At 31.7% G+C, this 23,534-nt stretch overlaps 1 protein-coding gene across 1 annotated transcript in view; it reads left to right on the forward strand.

Annotated features, from left to right (window-relative positions):
• The first annotated feature begins 3,536 nt into the window (after positions 1–3,536).
• The window catches only part of LOC139481169 (prothoracicostatic peptides-like), a 30,884-nt gene continuing 10,886 nt past the window's right edge, over positions 3,537–23,534 (forward strand). Inside the window, exons 1-2 of the mRNA XM_071264325.1 lie at positions 3,537–3,644; positions 17,495–18,348. Coding sequence (XP_071120426.1) covers positions 17,508–18,348 — 841 coding nt within the window. The 5' untranslated portion in view covers positions 3,537–3,644; positions 17,495–17,507. The remainder of the gene's footprint in view (positions 3,645–17,494; positions 18,349–23,534) is intronic.

The following is a 23,534-nucleotide window of genomic DNA, read 5'->3' on the forward strand; positions in this document are numbered from 1 at the left end:
CATTGTCAGTTCGGGGCCTTTTGAAGTTGTTGAAGGTCGTACGGTGACCTGTAGTTGTTAATTTCTGTGTCATATTGGTCTCTTGTTGAGAGTTGTCTCAACATGGCAATCATACCACATCTTCTTTTTTTTGTGTAATCAATGAATTTTGTAAAAGATTTAATGACTGGAGAATTTCAGAAAAGGTATCAAAAGTTCACATGAATATTTTTAGCGCTTATCTGTATATTATGAACATTCATTACTATATAAATATAGTGTATTTACTTTCAATTCTAAGTTTACTAATCGATACATGGTGGTCATTGATAAAGTATACAGACCCTCTCTATTTAATAAAGTCTGTGACCGCCGTGGATAGTAAACTTGAAAATGATAGCAGATAGAATTCTGAAAATACATTTTATTCTTTGTATATGTATGTTCAAAGTATACAGAAAAACGCAAACCGGAAGTCAAATCTGACTTAAAATTTTGTCCGATGACGGGACAATATCCGGATGCCTTTTTTCTCGTTTTACTCCCAAAATAACTCAATCTGAATAATCATATGAATGGATGACAAATGCGACTATGCACTGTACCTATAGGACACAGAGGCGTGTTGATTAATTTATTGTGGAAAGGAGAGAAGCGACACCAAAAATGAGGTCTTCTTGTTTAATAGTATAGATGCGGGTTTGTTAGTCATATAGACTATGATCCATCATAGACTTACGTACATGGAGTTAAGCAATACCAGGACAATGAACGGCATTAAAAAATGAGCACAACCAATACCGTACAAGTTTATAAGGCTCCAAACTGACAGCATGTGAAACTATATAAACGAGAAAATGTTATTTTTAAACAATACCGTGACCCAAAACGTAAACAAATTCATCATACAACATCCACTGCATTACAGATTTTTGACATTGAGAGGCAAATATATACTATCCGGGGTTCACCTTGTTTGTTTATCTGCCTTCTTCAAGACAACATGAAACAAATACACATTTTTATTTCAGCATACATTTGGGATCCTGCATATTTGTTTTATTAAAACAAATTGCTTTCTACTTTATTGATTAATCAGTTTTTCATCAGGTGAACGTACAATACAATTTTGACTATCATAATGACTTCTTGTTAAAAGTTAAAATTTATTCGTTCGTGTAGATCATTGCATTAAGTGTGCAAACTAGAACTAGCTGTATATACATCTTTAGGTGAGTTTTCGATATAAAGAGTTACCTTAGTAATGTACAATGTACAATGTATAATATGAGGAACAGAGCCCCAGGTACAAAACCTTGTGTAAAGCCACGTTTAAGGTAGTTTGTATCAGATATTGCATTGACCCTTACTTGTTTGTTCAAGCAGCAGAAAAAAATAAAGAGATGTGATATTATTTTCAAAGAGATAATTACCTAATAGAGACCGAAGGACGATAATGTCAATAGCTGCAGAAGACCATATGGCCTTCAACAATGACAAAAACCCATATTGTATTACAATCAATCAAATACAACAATGACAAAATGTGGAACAATTAAAAGGAGTCAACCAAAGACTTGACGGACAGGAATTCTGAAAACAATACATTGGGAAAACAGTCATGGTAGAAACGAACCAACGAACACAACTGAGGTACAGACTCGTGACGACATATGACAGGAACACATAGAATATCGCCTGTTTCATGGCGTGTCTGAGCGTTCAACTCTCCCCTACCCTTAACAGTAAGAATACAGTTATGGTTCAAAGTTATTAAGAAACAGTTTGACTCATAAAATCGATACTAAGCACAAAACAACTTGTATGGATGGAGAGTTGTCTATTGTCGACTTAAGAATACATACAAATGTAGTCATATCTGAACCAAAAAAAAAGATTTTTTTTTCAAACTAAAACCTAAGCAGTACATCTGAAATGGATTTAGTGTAAAGATGTCATAAGCAGTTTGAGAACGTCACGAGCTTATGCAATGCTAAAATATTAACACCGACAGACGGTTGGGTCATTAGTGTTCATAGTTCAATAGCAATGCATTTTTAATTATATATATTTAAAATCAATGTTAGCGCCTATAACGACAAATTTTAAAGATCTAACATGAATGTTGTAGTAATAGCCCTTAAGAATAACTCGAATAGAGGATATTTAATTGTTGTTAGATTGTGTATGAGTTTCCGAGATCTATAAACTTCATGACAGTAAAAATTAGTAATAAGATTTTTACAATTACAGTCAAACTTTCAAACCAAATGTGTGTATCTGTATAGAAATTTAGTAAAGATATTAATACGAAATGTATAGGACTTTTACTCATTTACCAGACATACTTGAATAAGTGTCATTAAAAGCGAAAACCGGACGAGCTATGAAATATACACACGGTAAGAATGGGTCAAAGAAACACCATATCCCAATAAATGAAAATTGAAAAAAATGGAGCGGCAAATCGCTTTAAGAAGCAATATATATTATGAAACGATTAAGTTTGTTTCTATAGACTTATTGCTAATGTTATCGGCTTGAATATTTCATTGTACTATAAAAAAAAAAACAAAAAAAAAAAACCCCCAATTCAAACGAGAAAGCTACTGGCCGGATTAATAACTAATCAATTAACAAAAAAACAAATTTTGACAGACATGAACCAACGACAACCACTACAAGCTCAATCCTCTCCAATCCATCGACAGTGGTGTCACAGAAGAACATTTGAATAAACTGTAAAAACCAGTTGCAATTTCTAAGACTTAACTGAAAATATTGGTACAAGTTACAAAGTTTAACTTAAGATAAATAACATTAAAACACTGAAATATTTTAAATTGCAAAAGCTAGTTCAAAGCCAATTTACTTATTAAAACATCTTATTCTCCCAGACATTTTTTTTGTTTCTAAGTATGTTCCAAATACTTTTCAAAATGTGTACAATAAGTTATGTCTATATTCCTTAGCATTACAAATTCGTTGTCTTCTGATATCCCAGTGTTAGATAAACACGATGAAAAAAAATAGAAATTAAACTTTGGGAAAAATTACTTGTCCGTTTTATAGATTTAGTTTCCTTTCTATTAATTTGTATCCAAAAATAGTCTCTTCTATCATAGTACAATGCAATATTTTCCTCGTTATAAATTAGAAACGTGATGAAAGAACCTATACCACAATTACATAACTCAAGTACAAGTAAATATTCTGTTTCTGATGAAGAAAAAAATTAAAGTTCAACATTTTCAATTATTTAAGAACGTCAATCCATTTTTTCTTTAAATATCTTAGTAGATGTTTAACAACGTAGGTGTCTACTATTTCTTTAATTGCTTTCTTTCGATTTTCCGGTATAATATTGCAAAAAAAAAACTTAGACCTTTAATTAAAATCGTTCCTTAATAATTATATAAAAGTTTCTTAATTATATGCATTCTATTGAAACTGCTACAACAAGCGTCTTCCCGCCTTTCACTTTCCACATCCAATAATCAATTGTAATCGTTGCATCAGACCATTGACCTGATTGGACAACTGCTGAGTTTGAATAACAAATCAAAAATCGTAAAACGCCTCCATGTAATTACTAAAGAAAGTGTCTGATGTCTTTGAATGATAGTGAGTAAGGAATGAAGATAGGGTAAATCTGTACTAATAAGGTAGGTTCCTGATTTCATTAAATGTAGTACGACTTAACCGTATTGAATGTTAATCTTTGAAATTATATTGCCAGCGCTCAATTTCCAAATGTAGAATAGGTTTTTGATTTCATTTCTTCTTTTTACATATTATAAAGTTGTAATTTGATGGCAAACAAGGTAACAATAATTGTTAAACACATTTTTCCTCTTTATTCAAAGTTCATTTTCAAAATGCTCCTTCATTTTTTCGTTGCAAAACAATTGTACTTTATGATTTCAAATAGAAGGTTTTATAGTTAATCAAATTTAAAGCTAAGTACTTGTGAAAGTAACATATGAGAACATGAAGAGAATAATCAGTCTATTGAATATGTTAGAATACATCCTCTTTTTTTTTTAAGTTTCCTTGAGCACGTGGATAATTTTCGATAGCAGTATTTAATTTTATTCCGTTGTCGATTTCGACATATTATATTCTTCTATATTTCTGTAATTTAATTCATTTATTCGTGTGCGCAAAAGCATAAATACTAAGTTCGGTTTTGAAAATAATATTGAAATGTATGCAATACATGTCATGAAATGGTAACATGAGAAATCTAATTATTTTTTTCATCATAAGAATTAAGAATTGCTATATATACTTTATTTCAATTTGAATAAGTAAATAAGCACATTGTGATCACTTGGGAAATAACAACTTAGACATATACATGTCTAATGTAAACATAAATCGGTGGTGTTGGTTTTGTGGTAACGCTTTCGTCTCTAGTGTATCGGGTTGTCTTTTCGCTAATCTAAAGATTTTTGATAAGCATTTCCTGCATTTTCACCAAGCACGCGGCATTAAGTGGCAGTATCAAAAACTCATCAACCCGGGAGTAAGATAAAATTGAGATTAGAAATGGGGAATGTGTCAAAGTGACAACAACCCGACAAAGAGCAGAAAACAGCCGAAAGCCACAATTGGTCTTCAATGCAGAGAGAATGTATATGAGAAGGGTAGTTGATTGTTTAAAATCTTATTCCGCTCACCTGTCTACTACTATATTCGTATTTCATTTATGTTATCGTGTTGAATATGCTTGTAATAGTTGCAACTGGATTTTAAGGTGTTGTCACTCAATCAAGAAATTCAAGAAAGTTAAATTGGAAATAAAGTTTGTATATACTGCACATGCGTGTAAAATTACATTGATTTATTATTTGACAAAGAGCATTTGCTTATATGAGTATAACATTTTATAATTTTTGAGTCAAAACAAAACATTTGAAAGCGAGGTTTTTTCAATTACATTGAAAGGTTATGAATTACATGTAAATGTATCATCAAAAGTGATATTAAAGGAATAACAAATTAATCAAAGGTAAACTTTGCATGAAGCATAAGTTAATAATTTTAGACTGGTATATCAAAATACTGACTTATTTATTAACAGAAACCTACATTGGTTTATTGCCGTTAAACTTTTCTTTTTTGATACTGCCGTATGCATTATAGTAATGTCTGTGTCATTTTGGTCTCTTGTGGACAGTTGTATTGCCAATTATACCACATCTTCTTTTTTTATATTAACTGTGTCGAATAATTAATTTCCATTGTCATAATAACTCCTACAATGTTCAAAATATTTATTAATGCTGTTTAAAGGTGGAAAAGTATGACATATTTATTAGATCAATGTGTTATTGAAATTAAGATTGCTCTAACATCATAATAATCCCAGAGTTAATTCTTATATAAATATTTCTTAAATGACTTTTGTTCATTTTTATCGACAAGTTATGTCCTGACAATCAACTGCTTACAAATGTATATGACGTTTAGGAAGATCGTGATATGATAACGGAAATTCGATAAAGAGATCTTAAAGAGCAGTATGTGCATGTTACGACAAGTATCGAAAACATTGACTTCAGGAGCAGTATTTGTAACTTTGTTCGACAAGTTTCGAAAACATCGTGTTAAAGAGCAGTAATTGTACCGACATATATATCGAAAACATCCCGTTAAAGGGCTGTAATTGTACCGACAATTATCGAAAACATCGGTATTAACGATTAAGTGGTGGAATCTGTTTCTCTAAAGCCTGTTATTCTTCGTTTACAAACATTTGCAGAAAGCTGTGTTCTTTATTTGTGACGTCATCAGGCATGGTCGCCTTTTTTCGTGATGTCACAATAGGAAATTCAGAATAAATCAAGAGTTAGGGTTCGATGAAGAAAGATTATTCCAATAATTGTTTTTAAATTTGCTATTAAATATTTTTAATTAAAATGAGATGATAAAACAAAAATTAATTTATTAAATATTGGTGGGGATATTGCTAGACTCAATATACATGTATGCATTTTTCTTTCAAACTTAAAACTGCCGCGGACAAGTAGTACCCTAATTGAAAGCAGGTAATACGGTTTATAATTGTATTCTTTGCTAGTACAACCTTGTTAGAAATACTATGTCCAGTACGGACTTATCTGTAGTGATAACTACCATGTGTTGTTTCAAATGACAAAGACCTATTATAGTATTAAACATATCTGGTATAATACTATCGTATTAATATACGTTTGTATTAGCACTCTTGTAAAGCCAGTGGTGCCCATATTAAAAATGGATTTCATACTCTTCATTTAAAAGAGGGACGAAAGATACCAAAGGGACAGTCAAACTCATAAATCTAAAACAAACTGACAACGCCATGGCTAAAAATGAAAAAGACAAACAGAAAAACAATAGTACACATAACACAATATAGAAAACTAAAGAATAAACAACACGAACCCCACCAAAAACTAGGGGTGATCTCAGGTGCTCCGGAAGGGTAAGCAGATCCTGCTCCACATGCGGCACCCGTCGTGTTGCTTATGTGATTACAAATCCGGTAAATAGTCTAATTCGGTAGGTCAAATTCATGAAAGGGAAGGGGATTGTAGTTACGACGTGAGGAACATATCCGATATCATTTGTGAAATGGTTATTCCATAACGGTCAACCAACTCGTGATGGCGTCCGTAAAATTTACGAAGGGATGATTTCAACTTCACCATTTGGAACTCTTGATTTAATAGCTTCCTTGTGAGCAGTAACCCTCTATCAAGAAAATCATGATAGGAAATGCAAGCACGGGAATATCGTATCATTTGAGAGATATATACCCCGTATGCAGGTGCTGCTGGAATGTTGCTACTTAGAAATGGAAAGTTCACAATTGGAAAGCTGAAATCATCTCTTTTGTCGTAAAGTTTTGTCTTCAACCGACCCTCATTGTCAATTTCTAGATGTAAGTCAAGATATGAAGCTGACTTAACTGTATCTGTAGTATCCTTTATCTCCAATTCGATGGGATAGATGCGTTCCACATAGTCACCAAATTTTGAATTGTTTAGTGAAAGAACGTCATCTATATAGCGGAAAGTAGAGTTAAAGGATATTGCTAACTTCTTATCTTTCTTCCTAAGAAGTTCCTGCATGAAGTCAGCCTCATAATAATAAAGAAACAAGTCAGCAAGTAGAGGGGCACAGTTTGTTCCCATTGGTATGCCGACAGTCTGTTGAAAAACACGTCCTCCGAACGTAACAAATATGTTGTCAATCAAGAAATCAAGCATCTTGATAATATCGGTTTCAGAGAATTTTTTGTTTGAATCAGAGTGATTCTTTACAAAGTAGGATTTATCCCTCCCTAAGACAAGATACTTGTATCTACGTTGGCCATTCTTTTTTATGAAGCAAAGTAATACCAGCTCTTTTAATTTGTCTTTAAGTTTGGAATGTGGAATACTTGTGTAAAGAGTAGAGAAGTCAAATGTTTTAATACTGTTACAAGATGAAAGAGAGTTAGATTGTATGTACTCTAAAAGATCTTTGGAATTTTTAAGTATCCACATCTGATTCACGCCACCTCTAGAATAGGCAGTTTCACAATAACTTTGAAGCCCGTCTTTGATTGCTGATAAAATGGATGTTAATAATTTAGAAAGAGGTTTTGTGGAGCACTTGGAAGACCCAGCAATATACCGCTGTTTGTAAGGACACTTATGTAGTTTAGGTATCCAATACAGTGATGGAAGATCCAGTTCTTCATCTTTGGTTGAAATACCAAAGGAACAAAGAACAGACCTATGATTATCCAGGATTTCCTCTTTGGTAAGTGTCGTGAGGGTATATGTTGAGTTTCCAAGTGAATTGTCTATACCTAATTCGTTTATCAAGCAATTAATGTAATGACTTTTACAGACAAAAACGATGTTATTTGGGGCTTTGTCTGCGGGGACAACAACATATTTATCATGGAGGTCGGATAGGTGTTTAGCAACATTTGGGTCTTTAAAAATTGACGTAGCATGGGCATTGATGGACCCATTCAGTTTCTTAATTCTGATTTGTATTAAGGACCTCACTGCCTTTATCCATTCGGATAGAGTGTCTACGTCTTCCTTCTCGCGCTTAGCCCATTGCCTGGCATAATCCTCGACTGAATCCATCAAAATTTTAAAGTTGTATTTCCAATTGATGGATTTAGGCTCACGATATTTCGGACCTTTCGATAACACGTTTCGTAGAGAAGTGTTATTAACAATGTTAAGGTCACCGGTAATAACGTGGCCAGCGGGATTATATGTGAATTGGGAACTAGCACAAGTGCAATCAGGAGGTTTAGACTTGAAGTCGTCAATATCGAGATCCTGCAAAACGCGTTTGTAATTGAAAATTTTAGTTGCAATAGGTTTGGTATAGGTATAAGAAATTATTGGTACAGACTGGTCTTTAAAATAAGGAGGTATTTTCGATTGAACTAATTTATGATGAAGGAATAAATTAAACCTTTCATTCATGATATTAAACCATTACTTTACACATGCTGGAAGATCAATTTCCTTCATTAAACTTAAGATAAAGTATAGGGTCTCGATATATTGTCCTGTTGAAATTTTAAAGTTAAAAGACGTTTATAGATGTAGACTAAATAATTATACACAAAACCCAGCTCGTTCATTTTTTTAATACGGTGCAGCGAAACTATTTGAAAGCGAAAAAAGGACCCTGGTTCTACATTGTAAGGCAACCTAGACAAATAGGCCACTGGTGACATTCAAATCAATATTCGTCTTTAAAATTGATCATGCATCGTTATTATTGCAGTTATTTTGAAGGAGATGCCAAATGGGGTGATATACGGTACACATTTTTATCCTTTAAGTACAAAGAAGAACCGAAACGTATGAAATATCGTTTCATTGAATGGGACATATGACGAAATATATATATAAAAAAATTTGAATCGTCAAATATGATTTTGATATGGGTAATGTCACGTGATTATTTGTTTACAGCCAAATGAGGGCCAAAGTTAAAACGTGGTTGAAACTCTTGCATGAGAAGAAGTCAGTTTAAGTGTTCAATTTACATTGGCCTTGGAAAGAGACAATGTAGGTGCCAAGAAAAATACCACGTGATATACTTTGACTATTGTCCCTAGTCCAGAAGTATATTGCCCGATGTGTCATCAGAGAACGGGACTTGTTTTTAGCGCGTCATTATTGTTGTGACGGTGTAGGAGTAAGTTTTATCGACTTATTATTCAAATTAATAAACAATTAACACCCAACCTCGACAATAAGATCATTAATAACAATAATAATCGCTAAACTTGAACGGTCTCCCTCGTGTCTAGCACGGTTATTATATACCATTATCGCTAAGTTATGGATTTAATTATTAAATTTTTAAGTATACACTATTAGCATTATAATTGGTGTCTTATAGCTACAATACTACTGTGCTTAAATTTTATCTGCTGAAACTAAGGTAAGAATATCTTCTTGATTTTAGGGAAACCCTGTGTATGTCAAATCTGATTTAATTGTTCCTCTTGTACGTATTTAAATGTATCAATATATAATAATATGCAGTAGGTAAAAATTTGCTTACTGCATTGTAATCTATGCTTTTCATTATTATTATGTTCAATAAATCCGTCTTTTATTAGTGCGGTGGGGGTATTATTCTATTTTTAAGGCTTGAAAAATTACATCGTTGAACCCGACTCTTTGATATTCAAATTTCGAGTTTAGGTTTCCTCGGCCTTCCGTCTTCGAGATTGAAACACTATTCTGTCTTCTTGATTTATACATGTGTTAAGTCAGTATAACAATTTACGTCCGTTACCAAATGGGATACGATTCGAAGAGTTTTGTGTACTGTTTTGTATCTTTTCGACTCTCCCTGATTTGGTCAGTGTTGTCTGTGTTCATCGACTTATGTAATTAGATTACCCCTTAGTACATGTATCTTCATACTCTTTACTTTTACTGCACCACAAACTTTCATTTAAATTTCAATATTTGATTATTAACAGAAGAGCCTTATAATCCGGCACAAGTACTATAGGGCACCCATCTTCGTGATAATACTGAACAAATGTTGTTGTCCTTGTAATTTGTTCTATCTAAATATGCAAATAGTGTTCGATAAAACAAGAATATGGACTCATTTATTTTTAACGTATTGTAACGAGCACAAGCGCGCGTATTTGGTGTTCTATAAAAAGACGATTATGAATACAATTCGCTCTGTATTTTTTATTTTTTTTATTTCAGTTTGAATACAGAACATTCTCATGATTCAAACAAACATCGCTATCAAAGAACAAATTTTCAACGTATACATTTTTATGCCCCACCTACGATAGTAGAGGGGCATTATGTTTTCTGGTCCGTGCATGGCTCCGTTCGTTCGTTCGTCCGTCCGTCCGTTCGTTCGTCCCGCTTCAGGTTAAAGTTTTTGGTCAAGGTAGTTTTTGATGAAATTGGAGTCCAATCAACTTGAAACTTAGTACACATGTTCCATATAGTATAATCTTTCTAATTTTAATGCCAAATTAGATATTACCCAATTTCAAAGTCCATAAAACATGGAAAATGATAGTGCGAGTGGGGCATCCGTGTACTTTGGACACATTCTTGTTCAGATATTAATTAGGCTCTACAAAAATAGTTTTTTTTTATCATGTATTTTTTTAACATATCAACAGATATTGTTGCGTGACACTGATTTTCCCTAATGAACGCGATTCTTTTTTTTCGTGTATTCCTAGACAAATTTGTTGGAAAGAAAATCAATTTTATGATTTTATTATCTATTTAAAAAAGAAAATAATTCATACTCCTACTATTGCACTGTTTTGTATAATGAAGAGTGAAAAGTTTTTGATAGGAATATTATTTATCATTATTTCGTTAAATCTATTTTTATTCTGAGCAAAATTTAGAGATGATTTAGTTAAAGCAAATAAAAGATTACACCATTCATAAAAAAAAATGTCCTAATAGATAAAACTGTATTTGCTACATTAAACTGACATCGGCATTAAATCTTACGTTTACTGTAATAGAATTATGAATGTTAAAAATACCAGTGTTACATGCAGTCAAGTAATTAATGTTCTGTTGAGAACTTAACGAGAGAGAATCGGAAACAACATTGCATTTAAATCAAATTTCAGAAATTTAAGAAATCTTTCATCGTAAAACTTTACATGTCTGATAGAGGACTATTTTATAAGCAGATACACTGTAAAACGATTACGAATTTGAATTCTATAATTATGAAACATAACAAGCAGTTATACAAAATTATTAGCGACAAACAAGGACACAAAAGGCTAGTCATAGACACTTGACTGAAATTGAAATTTTTCATCTATTGCACGAAAACTCAATCATTCCCATTTTAAGTACTTTTTTAGCCGTTCCACTTAAACTCTCTCAGGCAGTTTTTCTTTCCTACCAATGTATAATAGCTAGTTATTATTAGAATTTTGTTTTATGATTGTCCCACTGGTGTCTTGTGTCACTTTTTCTCTCTTCTTATGGGTTCTTTTCCAAATATTAAAAACATTACACAACTAATTTCTCGTTTGAATTGTTTTACATTTGTAATATCGGTACCCTTTATAGCTGATTATGCGGTATTGAATTTGCTCATTGTTGACGGCCGTACGGTGACCTACAAAAATGTAACTTCATCCATGTCATTTGGTCTCTGGTGGAAAGTTGTCTCTTGGCAATTGTATCACATCTTCAAAATTTGATATCGTGAACCGTATGAATGTAGTTTGTTGTCAATTTAAATAAATCTCCATCGAATACATTTAGCATGAAAACAACAACTAAACAAAACTCAAATGAAAATTTAAAATGGAAAGCCCTATCAAATGGCAAAATTAAACACATAGCACGATTAGAAAACAACTGTTTGGTACATTGTACCTGTAGCCATTTCAATGTGTAAACAAATGATGGATTAAACTTGGTTTTACCGTTTTACCATTATTAATACTGCGCAAGTTTATATGAAATATAACATCTATAATTGAGTTAAAAATCCTTTTTTCCAATAGCTAATGATAAAAAAGATACCTAGTATGTACTCTTATTCATTAAAGAACACGCACAAAACGTGTCTTCCGTTTTCAGGAGGATCTTTGGAAACATAGACAATTACCTCGAATTCGATTTTTCTCTTGTAGTATCAGTCTTAAGACTAAATTCAATTTAGACGTTCATTATCCCTCAAATGACTGCAGCATCACAACTGTCTATTGTGAGTTTTTTTTTCTCCTTTAATTGTCTTTTAAACGTTTAGTTTTTACGACATAGTAGAAAGAAAACTGGTGTTTAACGTTTTTCTCTATTAGTAATTGCATTGTAATATAAATTATATTTACTTGAATGTAAATGTCGTCCATTAACTCATTCTATTAGATTCGGTCTAACCTAATTACCCAATTGTCAGCTTTAAATAACTAATGCTTTTCATCTATAGTAGGTTAATAAAGGTAAATAGGCTTTCTTTTGGCATGCGATTCAGTTAGTTCCAAATGCAATTGGAAAATAAGTGATTTTTATTTCATGTCATTGTCGAGATGCAACCAAAACCGTTTTTGGATACGCATAGAGAACTGCCAAGTCTTTAGTACATGAAGGTGCGAGAAATATTATTGGTGTTTCTTGCTGCATTGTGAATATGGCATGCAAAATGAAAACATTTCTTTTACTTGAAATATTTTAGTAGATTTATTAGTTGATGTGTAACGACACTTTCAGAACTATTGGTTAAATCGTTAAGGTCATTTTCTTTTTATTGGTGATGGAAGTTTCATATGACTTTAACATTTATGATCGTTGAATGATATAAGCATCTCTGTTGTTCGGAAGTTGTTGTAAAACAAATAGTATTTCATGTAAAAGGGTGATGCTTCTGCTGCAAAATAGAGGAAACAGTAGTGTACCGCTGTTCGAAATTCACTGAGAATCGATTGAGAAAAAAAACAACAAATCCGGGTTACAAACAAAACCTGAGGGAAACGCATCAAATATAACAGGAGTACTACGACACAACAGAAACACAACATTAAAATGTAACACACACAGAAACGAACAATAATATAACAACGGCCATTTTCCTGACTTAGTACAGGACATTTCAAGACAAACATTTGCATATCAAGCCAATTGTAAGATGTTGGCTTAGTAAACTACAACCAACAATAAATGAACAATAGTAGTACAAAAAGATTAATCATAGTAGAATTTTATCTTAGCATAAACTCTTTGTATTGTTCTTTAGTCACCGACTTTTCATTGTTATATTCCTATGTATTGTGTTTTACCGTTTTAATTACGATCGTTTGACACAGTTTAATCTGCTGTTAAGCACAGTTTGACATATTACATTGTGGATGTGCAAATGTAAATCAGTTTTATATCAGAATTTTTAATCTTGTCTGATATTCCCAATATTACATTTGCATATATATTCATAACATGTTATATCATACTGTTGAATACTTATTTACAGCAAAAACAATTTATAGATGTCTTCAAACGTTTTAAAGATTTAAACAAATTTTGAGAAGTCGTTAAAAAATAAACGTGAGCCAAGGATCTAAAGTGAAGGCCGTATTTTTGACCTATAATGATTGACTTTTACAAATTGTGACTTGGATGGAGATTTGTCTTGTTGGCACTCATACCACATCTTCTTATTTCTATGTCGGATATTTGAAACCAAAAACTCAGATGTTACATAAAAATAAGGAAATTTCATAAATTTCTTAAATAATGTCATTGTGATTGATGATTATATTTCCTTTACCTTTCCGCTTCCAATCTTCTAGTTCGTATTCTTCATATAAAGTATTTTGATTAAATTACTAGAATTGCAGTAAAAATGCAGCATGCGTATTCTTCTGTTGTGTTTTTTTACATAAAATATATTACATATTGATGTGACGTGAAGGATAAATTTTCCGACAAAGTCCATAACGGAATACTTGAAACAGAATACATGTTGTTTGTGAAACAAACAGATGGCAGGGAACAAATAGCTTTTAATATGAATCTAATAAAAAGATATCTCTTCTGTTGAAATTGTTTTGATTTATGTTCATTAAACATGCGAAAGTTCCAAGATCAATTTCAGTCCAATCAGAACTTTAAATTAAATCTTTACGACCGTAAACTATCCAATGCAGTACAAATAAGATTTCTTAACAAATTATTAATAACAAGCTCAAAATTTAAAAGGGTTAAAATTAAATAGTTTAAATGAATATGACCAACAGCTAATAACATTGTTTGGATCGACATTAACCCAAGGTATAAAGGACTTCAGTACAATTTAGTTCCTTAAAACGAAAAATCTATTAACCATCCATTCATTTCATACAGTAATTTACCCTACAATCATAATAATTCAGCATGGAGTGTTGTTGTGTCTCCAAGACACTTCTTTCACATCTTACAATTAATCATCTTGTCTCCTATTTTCTAAAATGCATTTCTATACATTTGACATGAACTCAATTGAACACAAAAATCTAAGTTGAAGATCGTGTTTCCTGCGAATAAGATTAGTGATTTTCGATGAAAAGATTGTGTTTATAGTGACTAATGAATCGAAATGGCGATTAATAATTTGTCTTTTATTTTATTACGTGTAATAAAATTACTAAATCAGTATTATTGGAAAGTGCGACATTAAGGTCACTTTTGAAAAGATCATAAAAGTCTCGGTCACGAGAACATTTACAAGTTAAGTTTAATCGACGATAGAACTACAATAATATTTTACTTTAGAATATTCTCTATGGTTTGAAGCATAAATATTTGAAGTAGATGATATAAATGCATATTTCATTTTCTGAATTGTCTCTGTTCAATATTCATAAAAATGAAGATAGCATTAATTTTATAAAGCTTGCGGTTACATCGTCACAGTTTTTTAACCTCTCAAAAAGTTCTTCGAATGTTCTTTATTTTCAAATTGAGTATATATAACAGTACTACTAAGAAAACGTTGTTCTATAGATTTCATCCTAGAAAGTATCCTAAATATAGGTCATTTGCCAATTTCACCAGACCTTCTAAAGTGCAAATTATTCAGATGACTAGATTTGTCTGCTAGAATTGACAAGACTTCGGGAGGATTTTTGTTTTCTACAAATTTCCAAATTATTGAAGTCGTTATTGTGAAATGCTGTTCTTATTTCTTTTGCAATTGCATTTAGTAACTATTAAATTGTAAATCAGTTAGCTTTGCATTTCCGCTTAGCTATATTTACCATACATGTCAAAAGGTTTGATAAAAAATCAAGTTGTTCACAATTTGTTTTTAGTTGACTTTTTCAAATGCAAATAAAAATCAATCTTGGAATTGAATTCTTGCAAGTTGTGATTTTAATTTCATTTCCGATTGGCAAATCTTTTTTCTTCTCCATTTGAAGTTTGACTTGAAATTTAATAAGTTTGTCTTCTCTCTGGTTTTGTTAAGAATGAAGAGTGTAGGGAGTATGTACGTTAATCCAGATGCTACATCTCGCTCAAGTAGGTGAACAGTAGATGAAATCGCCATTATCAAATCATCGTTGTATTTTGCTACAGGAATGAATTTATTTTCTTGAAACAGCCTCTTATGGCAGTGTTCAACAAGCCCAAAACAAATTACTTGATCAACTGGTTGTCACTTTGTCGCTTTATCGCGATTTAATTGACAAATCAATTGATATAAAGGCTTGTAGAATAGTTTCAAACTGAATGAAACGAAGGAGGACGTCTCATTAAATTATATTGATATACCTGCTAGCATCTTATCTGCAGATGAAATAAAAATCCAATCTAAATATATTGCACGGTCTTTCGGAAAAAATCAACCGTCAATAATGCAAGACATACATAACCTTTAGGATGATAACATCAAGGTCAATTTTCTCTTTCTTTCGTCTTTACCAGTTTTAGTATTTAGTATAGAGCCAGCGAGTAATTGTTGATATATAATCATATAACAAATGGGTAAATGTTATAACTGAAAATAACTGGATAATTTTTGTAGAAATCTTCGAAATTGCAAGGTAATAGATTTTGAATTTTGAGTATGAATTAACACGTTGTGTATGAAAGTTTTAATTCCCAGAGTCTTTAGTATCTTATTTTAACTTGTATGCAGTAAATCCTGAGTAAATGTTAGTCCAGGTTGTTAATTTTATAAGAATTTCTCAGAATAGAAAGATGAAAAACTGCACAAATAGAGGAAACGGAAGATTAATTCTGTAACAATAAGGAACTTAAAAGTCAAGAACATTAATTAAGGGTTTGAAATCAAAAGAAAATGCTAGACATTGACTTCTTCCTTGTATAATTGATATGAGTATTTCGTAATCATGATGTAATAAGTAATTGAGGTTTTATCTCAACCTAACCCCAAACAGGAAAACAAAAACGGCTGTCAAAGACAGTCATAAGACATAATTTTTATGCTTGCGTCATTTTAATCAGCAGTTTAATGAAGGTGATCGGAAACATATTAATCATATGTCAAACGAACGTAGTAAACTACGTACTTACAGACTGTTCAAAAATAAATTTGGTGAAGAAACTTATTTATTAAAAAATATACCTGGTAAATATAGGAGTGCCTATGCCAAATTTAGAAGTGGTACTGCTCCTTTGAAAATTGAGACTGGAAGGTATGAAGGTCTTTTAGTTGAAAATAGAATTTGTTATAACAGTTTTTGTAATTAAAATCTTTGAATTGAAGATGCAAAACATGTATTAATGAATTGTCCTGTGTATGAAGATTTGCGTTGTTATTTGTTTTATCAGGCATCTCTATTTAATGTTAATTTTATGCAATTGTCTGATGACGATAAATTTATATCTTTATTCACAGATGAAAATATGTACTTTTACACTGCCAAAATCTGCAATGACATTTTATTGAAAAGAAAATGTATTTTATATAGCTAATTTTAGTGTAAATAATGTATATACATTTTAGATAGTCTCTCATAACTCTTTTTAGAACGGCTCTTGTATGTTTTATGATGTTGTTTTATCACGTTTTGTATGTTTTACATAATGAAGAGGTGAGACTTAAATAAAATATTGTCTTGTCTTGTCTGTCTATGTATTCCAACTGTAAATAAGGAGACATTGTAAATGCAGTTTGTATATACTGTTTGTTGAGTAGTATGAATACAGCCATGCCTAACACAGATCTCCTTTTATCCATACAATGTTATGTAATAGAAACACTCTAGGAACTTTTTTGTGCAGATATTCATATCACCGCTCGAGGACGTATTTTGTGCAGATATTCATATCACTACTGCCAATCTTTTAAATCTACTTAGCATTGACTCCATCCAAATCACACAAGCCAACAGATTTTCGTTACTTCAAACAATATTGCAACCTTTTAGCTAATTAAGTCTCTGAGCGACAATATCCTTATCACATCTGTATACGTCGTTCAATATAAATAGATATAATAATGAAATAATTTTGCATTTATTCTTCTTCAGGGGTATAAACAAAATGAATCTCAACATACAGAACAGTTTAATATCATGTGTGACTTTTCTATCAATTTTTGTGATATGCAACAGTGCCGAAACCTTGAGTAAAGATGACAGTAATAACGCTGAGTTATCTTCCATTATTGGACAAAATCTAATAGATACCGCAAATCAAGACATAGACAAACGAAAATGGGGTTCAGTTGCTAGTTGGGGTAAACGGGGGTGGCCGCTATATTCAGGAAAAAGATGGTCCGTTTTACATACTTGGGGAAAGCGTGCCTCGCCAGACTTGGATGATATTAATAAAAGAAAGTGGTCAGGTTTTACATCATGGGGTAAACGAGCACTCAAAGATTACCTTAATAATGGCGACGATAAAAGGAAGTGGAGTGGTTTTACATCTTGGGGAAAACGAGATTTGCCAGACTTTGAAAATGTTGACAAACGTAAATGGTCTGGTTTTACTTCTTGGGGAAAAAGATCTGATTCTGATGACATTGAAAACGATAAACGAAAATGGGCAAGTTTTAATTCTTGGGGGAAAAGATCTGATTCTGATGACATTGAAAACGATAAACGAAAATGGGCAAGTTTTAATTCTTGGGGTAAACGTTCCCCATCTTCTGATGATTCGGAATTAGACACTGACATGGATAAACGTAGATGGAACCAAGTAGGAGTTTGGGGGAAAAGGAGTGAACCGGAAAAGAGAAGATGGTCATCTGTATCAGCATGGGGCAAACGAGGATGGAACAACTTCCAGTCATGGGGAAAACGACCATGGTCATCATTCAAATCCTGGGGGAAACGTAATCCATGGCATTCATTGTCAACATGGGGCAAACGATCTGTTCCAGGTTAGTATATTATATATATAGTTTTTAAACTTCTTTAAAGAATTTGACACATTCATGTCAAAATAAGGGATTGGGCGATTCGCTCCTTATTGTTGTTTCTAGTTGTTTCTAAATTTTGAACCACAAGGCGAAGATTCACATGTTATATCAATTTATTTGATACAATATATAACAATAAACAGATATGTTTCATCCATGTTGTCATAATTTATGTAGTTGTGACGTCACGGAAGATGGCATATACGTGTTTTGGTTCAAAAATATTATATAGATTTCGGTCAATTTTCAAATTTTGGTCAATTGTGAAACCACAACAAAAGAGCACCTGCGGTTTTGAGATTACTAACCAACAGCGAATTGTTTTTCAGATGATACGATATATCAAAGATTATTTTTCGTTTCAACAAAGCTGAAAAACTTGTTTGCGCTTGACATTAATCAAGTAAACCGACTATGCTTGAGGGAACCAAAGGGTGTATTAGAACTCTTCTATCTTTCACCATGAATGCTGATTTTCTTAAATTAAACTTTTCCGCATACATAGATATAGGAAGATGTGGTGTGAGTGCCAATGAGACAACTCTCCATCCAAATAACAATTTAAAAAGTAAACCATTATAGGTCAATGTATGGCCTTCAACACGGAGCCTTGGCTCACACCGAGCAACAAGCTATAAAGGGCCCCAAAATTACTAGTGTAAAACCATTCAAACGGGAAAACCAACGGTCTAATCTAATAAAAAACGAGAAACGAGAAACACGTATAAATTACATAAACAAACGACAACTACTGTACATCAGATTCCTGACTTAGGACAGGTGCACATATTTGCAGCGGGATTAAACGTTTTAATGGTACCAAACCTTCTCCCTTTTTTTGAAACTATAGCATAACATTACAGCAAAGAAAAACATACGATAAAATATAATACATGTCCATCAATATGCAGGTAATGTTATTCTTCCTTACATATATTTTTACAAAAAAGAACCCGATAGAGATGTGGTATATTATCTATTAAGACGACTATTCACTAGAGACTAACAGACAAAGATACAAACACATACAGGGCATTGCATGGCTGTCAGCAATAAGTTAAAGTCAAATTGTTTAGTAAGCTATGTGTAATAAATAAAAAGAGAATACCAAAGGCCTGATTAATGTTAAAACAACAAACGAACACAAAAACAGACAGCAAGGAAGCAATTCTGTATAGCAGTGAATTACAGGATCATGATTCTAACAGGATCAGACAAAATGTTTAACATGATTGAGTTTAAATTTTAAAAACGTATTTGATTTTGTTTATCCTTTTGTTTCCAAATAAAAACATCAATTCATTATGTAAGTACAGGATAGTGAAAGGTTGTACAGCGTTTATCGTTGTGTATTGTTTTAAAGAAAGAGAGATGCAGAATTATTCATTATTTTATTACCCTCTTACACTCAAACATTTGATGGCGTTTAACGACAATGACATGACAATGACATGACAATGACATGACAAACTAACATAATAATTTTTCGTTATACAAAATATGTAAATGTCATTAGACGCCTTACAACGATAAATAACACACAATGTGTTTAACAAACTTCCACATTAACTTTTGTGCTCTTAATGAAACATATCAAAACTGGCATATAAACAAATTTATAAACGGAAGAAGACATATCACGTGGTCTTCTAATGTAGGTATGTATTGCCCATCAGTGAATACCTTGAATTACTTTCGTCACGTAATATGCGTTTTATAACAGCTATTGAACATTCTATCTTAGTTTTTATTAGATATCATAATGCATTGAATTAATGACGATTTAAAAGTTAGTATGACGAAAATGGGTAAACAACAGCTGTTTTGTAAGATCATAACGCCATTTGTGTACTTTTCCTATGATCGATGCTGTATCTTCAATTTAAAGTCATTAATGACAAAGATGTGTCTACTTTTCTACATTTTCTGGATTCGTTTTTACTGCTATTTCATAAGTTTATTATAACCACCTTAATGGCATGCTCCCACAACAAGAATGACAAGCTTTTATACTGTGAATTAAATATTTTAAAATGTGGCTCAAGATCAAAGAAATTCTTATAATACTATGGTTATGTCTGAAAGAATGGTAATAAAAATAAAATAATAGAGACATCGTGAATACCGACAAAGTCATCCCATTGTTACATTTAACGACAACTTAACAATAGCTGAGTGCTATAGAATCCTTCGTCTGAAATGTCAACAATATTTTCATTTTGTGGTAACTAATTGATTTTAGTATTGAAATTGTGGTTTATTGCTTTGATTCATTAAGTTATGCATATCTCAAAAGCGTTTTATTCTTCTTTTTTTTTTGTTATTTCGTCTCATACATTATTTTTTTCAAAGCAACTGACAATTGTTGTATTTTTATATATTTGTTAACAACAAAATTTCTAGAGCTATAATGATTTGCCTTTTTAATAAAATCTATTTTAAAGATAATCCTTAGTCGACAGTCTGAAGAAAATATGACAATAAAAGAAGTATATCCTAAATAAATATTATAGGTTAAACATAAAAACTAAATTGGAGCTAGTTAAATTGCTTTGATCTTACTCGTTTCCAAAAAGGTCATTCCTTTAGTAAAACAAAAAGAATCAGTGTTTTACATAAAAGCATTCTACATTTTGGAAAAGTAAATCTAAAACTATTTCGTCTTGTTATTTCTTATTTTTTATGAAGCATTCGTAGAATATTTTTTTATGTAAAGCGCTTAAAGGGGCACTAGCTACGAGATGTATAAAAAATCTAATATCTTTTTTTATTTGCTCAATCAATAATGAAATTAAAATAGTGAAAAAATAACTAGCTTTTAGCAGCCAGCATGGTCCAATTTTGTCAAAATAAGCTAAAAAACCCCATTGATTTTGAATTATTCACTTGCAAGTGAATAATCCGACCTCATTGAATCCGTATTTATGTGAACTTCAATTTAACCCCTTTGCTTGAGATGGATAACACGTGAATTGTATTTGTAAAGTTATTTAAAGGAAAAGAATGTCAACATTGAAAGTGAAACAAAGGTAAATCATTTGATTGACTGATTCGATCCACAAAAATTCATTCTTATTCAGGTAAGAACGATGATAAACATTTGTTTTTCATCTATAAAATGAAATTAAATAGACCTTAAATAATCAAACAGCACGAGTTTGCTTAATCTATTTATATATCTATATTTATGTTTACATCGCTTATATGGTCATCGCATAATCGATAATTAATTAGATGGCGGCTGGACTAAAATACACACGAAACGAAACTACGTATTTTCACGCTCGTGCCCTGTTTATTATTTATTTTAAACTTTTAATAGTTTGAATAAATGTTTTACATTGTTATAAATGAAATATGAGATTTTGAATTAAATCGATGAACATGAATTTGACAGCTAGTGCCCCTTTAACACTCATGGTGGTTGTTTTTCCCCAATGAAATTTGAAGATTAAATACTTCGTGTATTGAGAATACAAAAAATGAATATCGACACTGTCTTTACTTTTCAATGGGGTTCTAAAATGTCCACAAAAGAATAAAATAGAATGCATCTTTTTTCAATCTGTTTATACGTCTACACATACAGGCTTGCTAATTTAATTTTCTATTTACGCCAAATATGTGTCTAATTTATCATTCCGACCACCACTGATGGTTATGTGCGAAAAATTCAATGTTTTGCTGTGACATTTACATCAAGCCATCAAACAAACTCATGCTAAGTAATATAGTCTGGAGATGTCTCGACAATCTTTTTTTTTCTTTGCATGTTATTAATTAATCAAACAGTCTGGTAAACAGTATTTTCTTTTGAAAAGAATATGATACATCGATTTTACTTATGCTAAAAAACGTGCATTTGTATACACGTAATGCTCGTATGTATAACACTTCAATCAAATATTATGTAGTCTACTGATTTTTAAAACAAACAAAATTTTTGGGAGTACAACTTGAGGAAATCCCTATCTGTTCAACCAAATTTTGCAATTTTCACGGCTTTCTTAACATTTTACATGTACCTTAAGTTTAACTTCATAGAAACCAGGTATATCTTGAATGGCGCATGTAGTACCTTCTACAATAGCCTTTGGGAAGTTAAGTACCACTGTAAAAAAAAAACTGGTTTTCTAGAAATCTTAAAAAAGTATACTGTAGAGCGCATTAATCCTCCATTTTTAATGCAATCTTTTAGACAAGTAGATGCTGGCTCAAAATGGTCTTAATATACATTGCATATATAAAAAAAAAAGAAGATGTGGTATGATTGCCAATGAGACAACTCTCCACAAGAGACCAAAATGACACAGAAATAAACAACTATAATAGGTCACCGTATGTGGCTTTCATCAAAAGTTTCAATTCTGTCATTTCTTGATGTTGAAGTAAACAATGACAACAACGTCACTTATTTGTGTCAGAGTAGGGTTACTTTTGCATACGTTCTAAATTTGAAGGAGTACATTGGTGGTCTGACACTTGAAACAAATGAACTTTGATTTCTTGAAGGCAGTCTTATATATTTCTTTTGAGGCATGTTATTCATATATTTCTAAAACCTTTTACCAGAGACTATATATTGCTATCAGAAAGGGCCGCTTATTGACAAGTAGATGATTGGATCTTGCTCAAAAGGTTTAAGCTCTATATTAATTTTCATTATTGAATACCTCATATCAACTATAAAGAACACGAACAACAATTATAGAATCTGATTCTTTTAAAATGGTTTTTATTTCATAATGTTTTAATGGAAAGATCTTTAATGTTATGTCTCTTATGTGCATCTACCTTCTTAGACTATTTTCTAGTTTAGAAATGTTGTTTTTGCATCGACCGTACACCCTGCTCTGAAACGCCTTGTTTTTGTTTGGCTTTCGAAATTATGGGCTCGAGCTTACCTGAAAAAAAGTTTTACAAAAACGTCCTCGGTGCGCATAAAATAGTTATGGTATTTATTTTTGTATGTAAAATCTATTTTACGAAATGTTAAGAGGTCTTTTGGCTTATATTTATAATGTCTTTTATTACGTTGAGCCATAAATCAATTGAAATTATATATTTTAGAATGTCTGGAGTCATGAATAAGTTAAAAAAAAAAATAGTAGAAAAACGTGTTGATCGTTGACAAGAAAAACATTCTG

The sequence above is a fragment of the Mytilus edulis genome, chromosome 7 (genome assembly GCF_963676685.1).
Source record: "Mytilus edulis chromosome 7, xbMytEdul2.2, whole genome shotgun sequence".
NCBI classification, from domain to species: domain Eukaryota; kingdom Metazoa; phylum Mollusca; class Bivalvia; order Mytilida; family Mytilidae; genus Mytilus; species Mytilus edulis.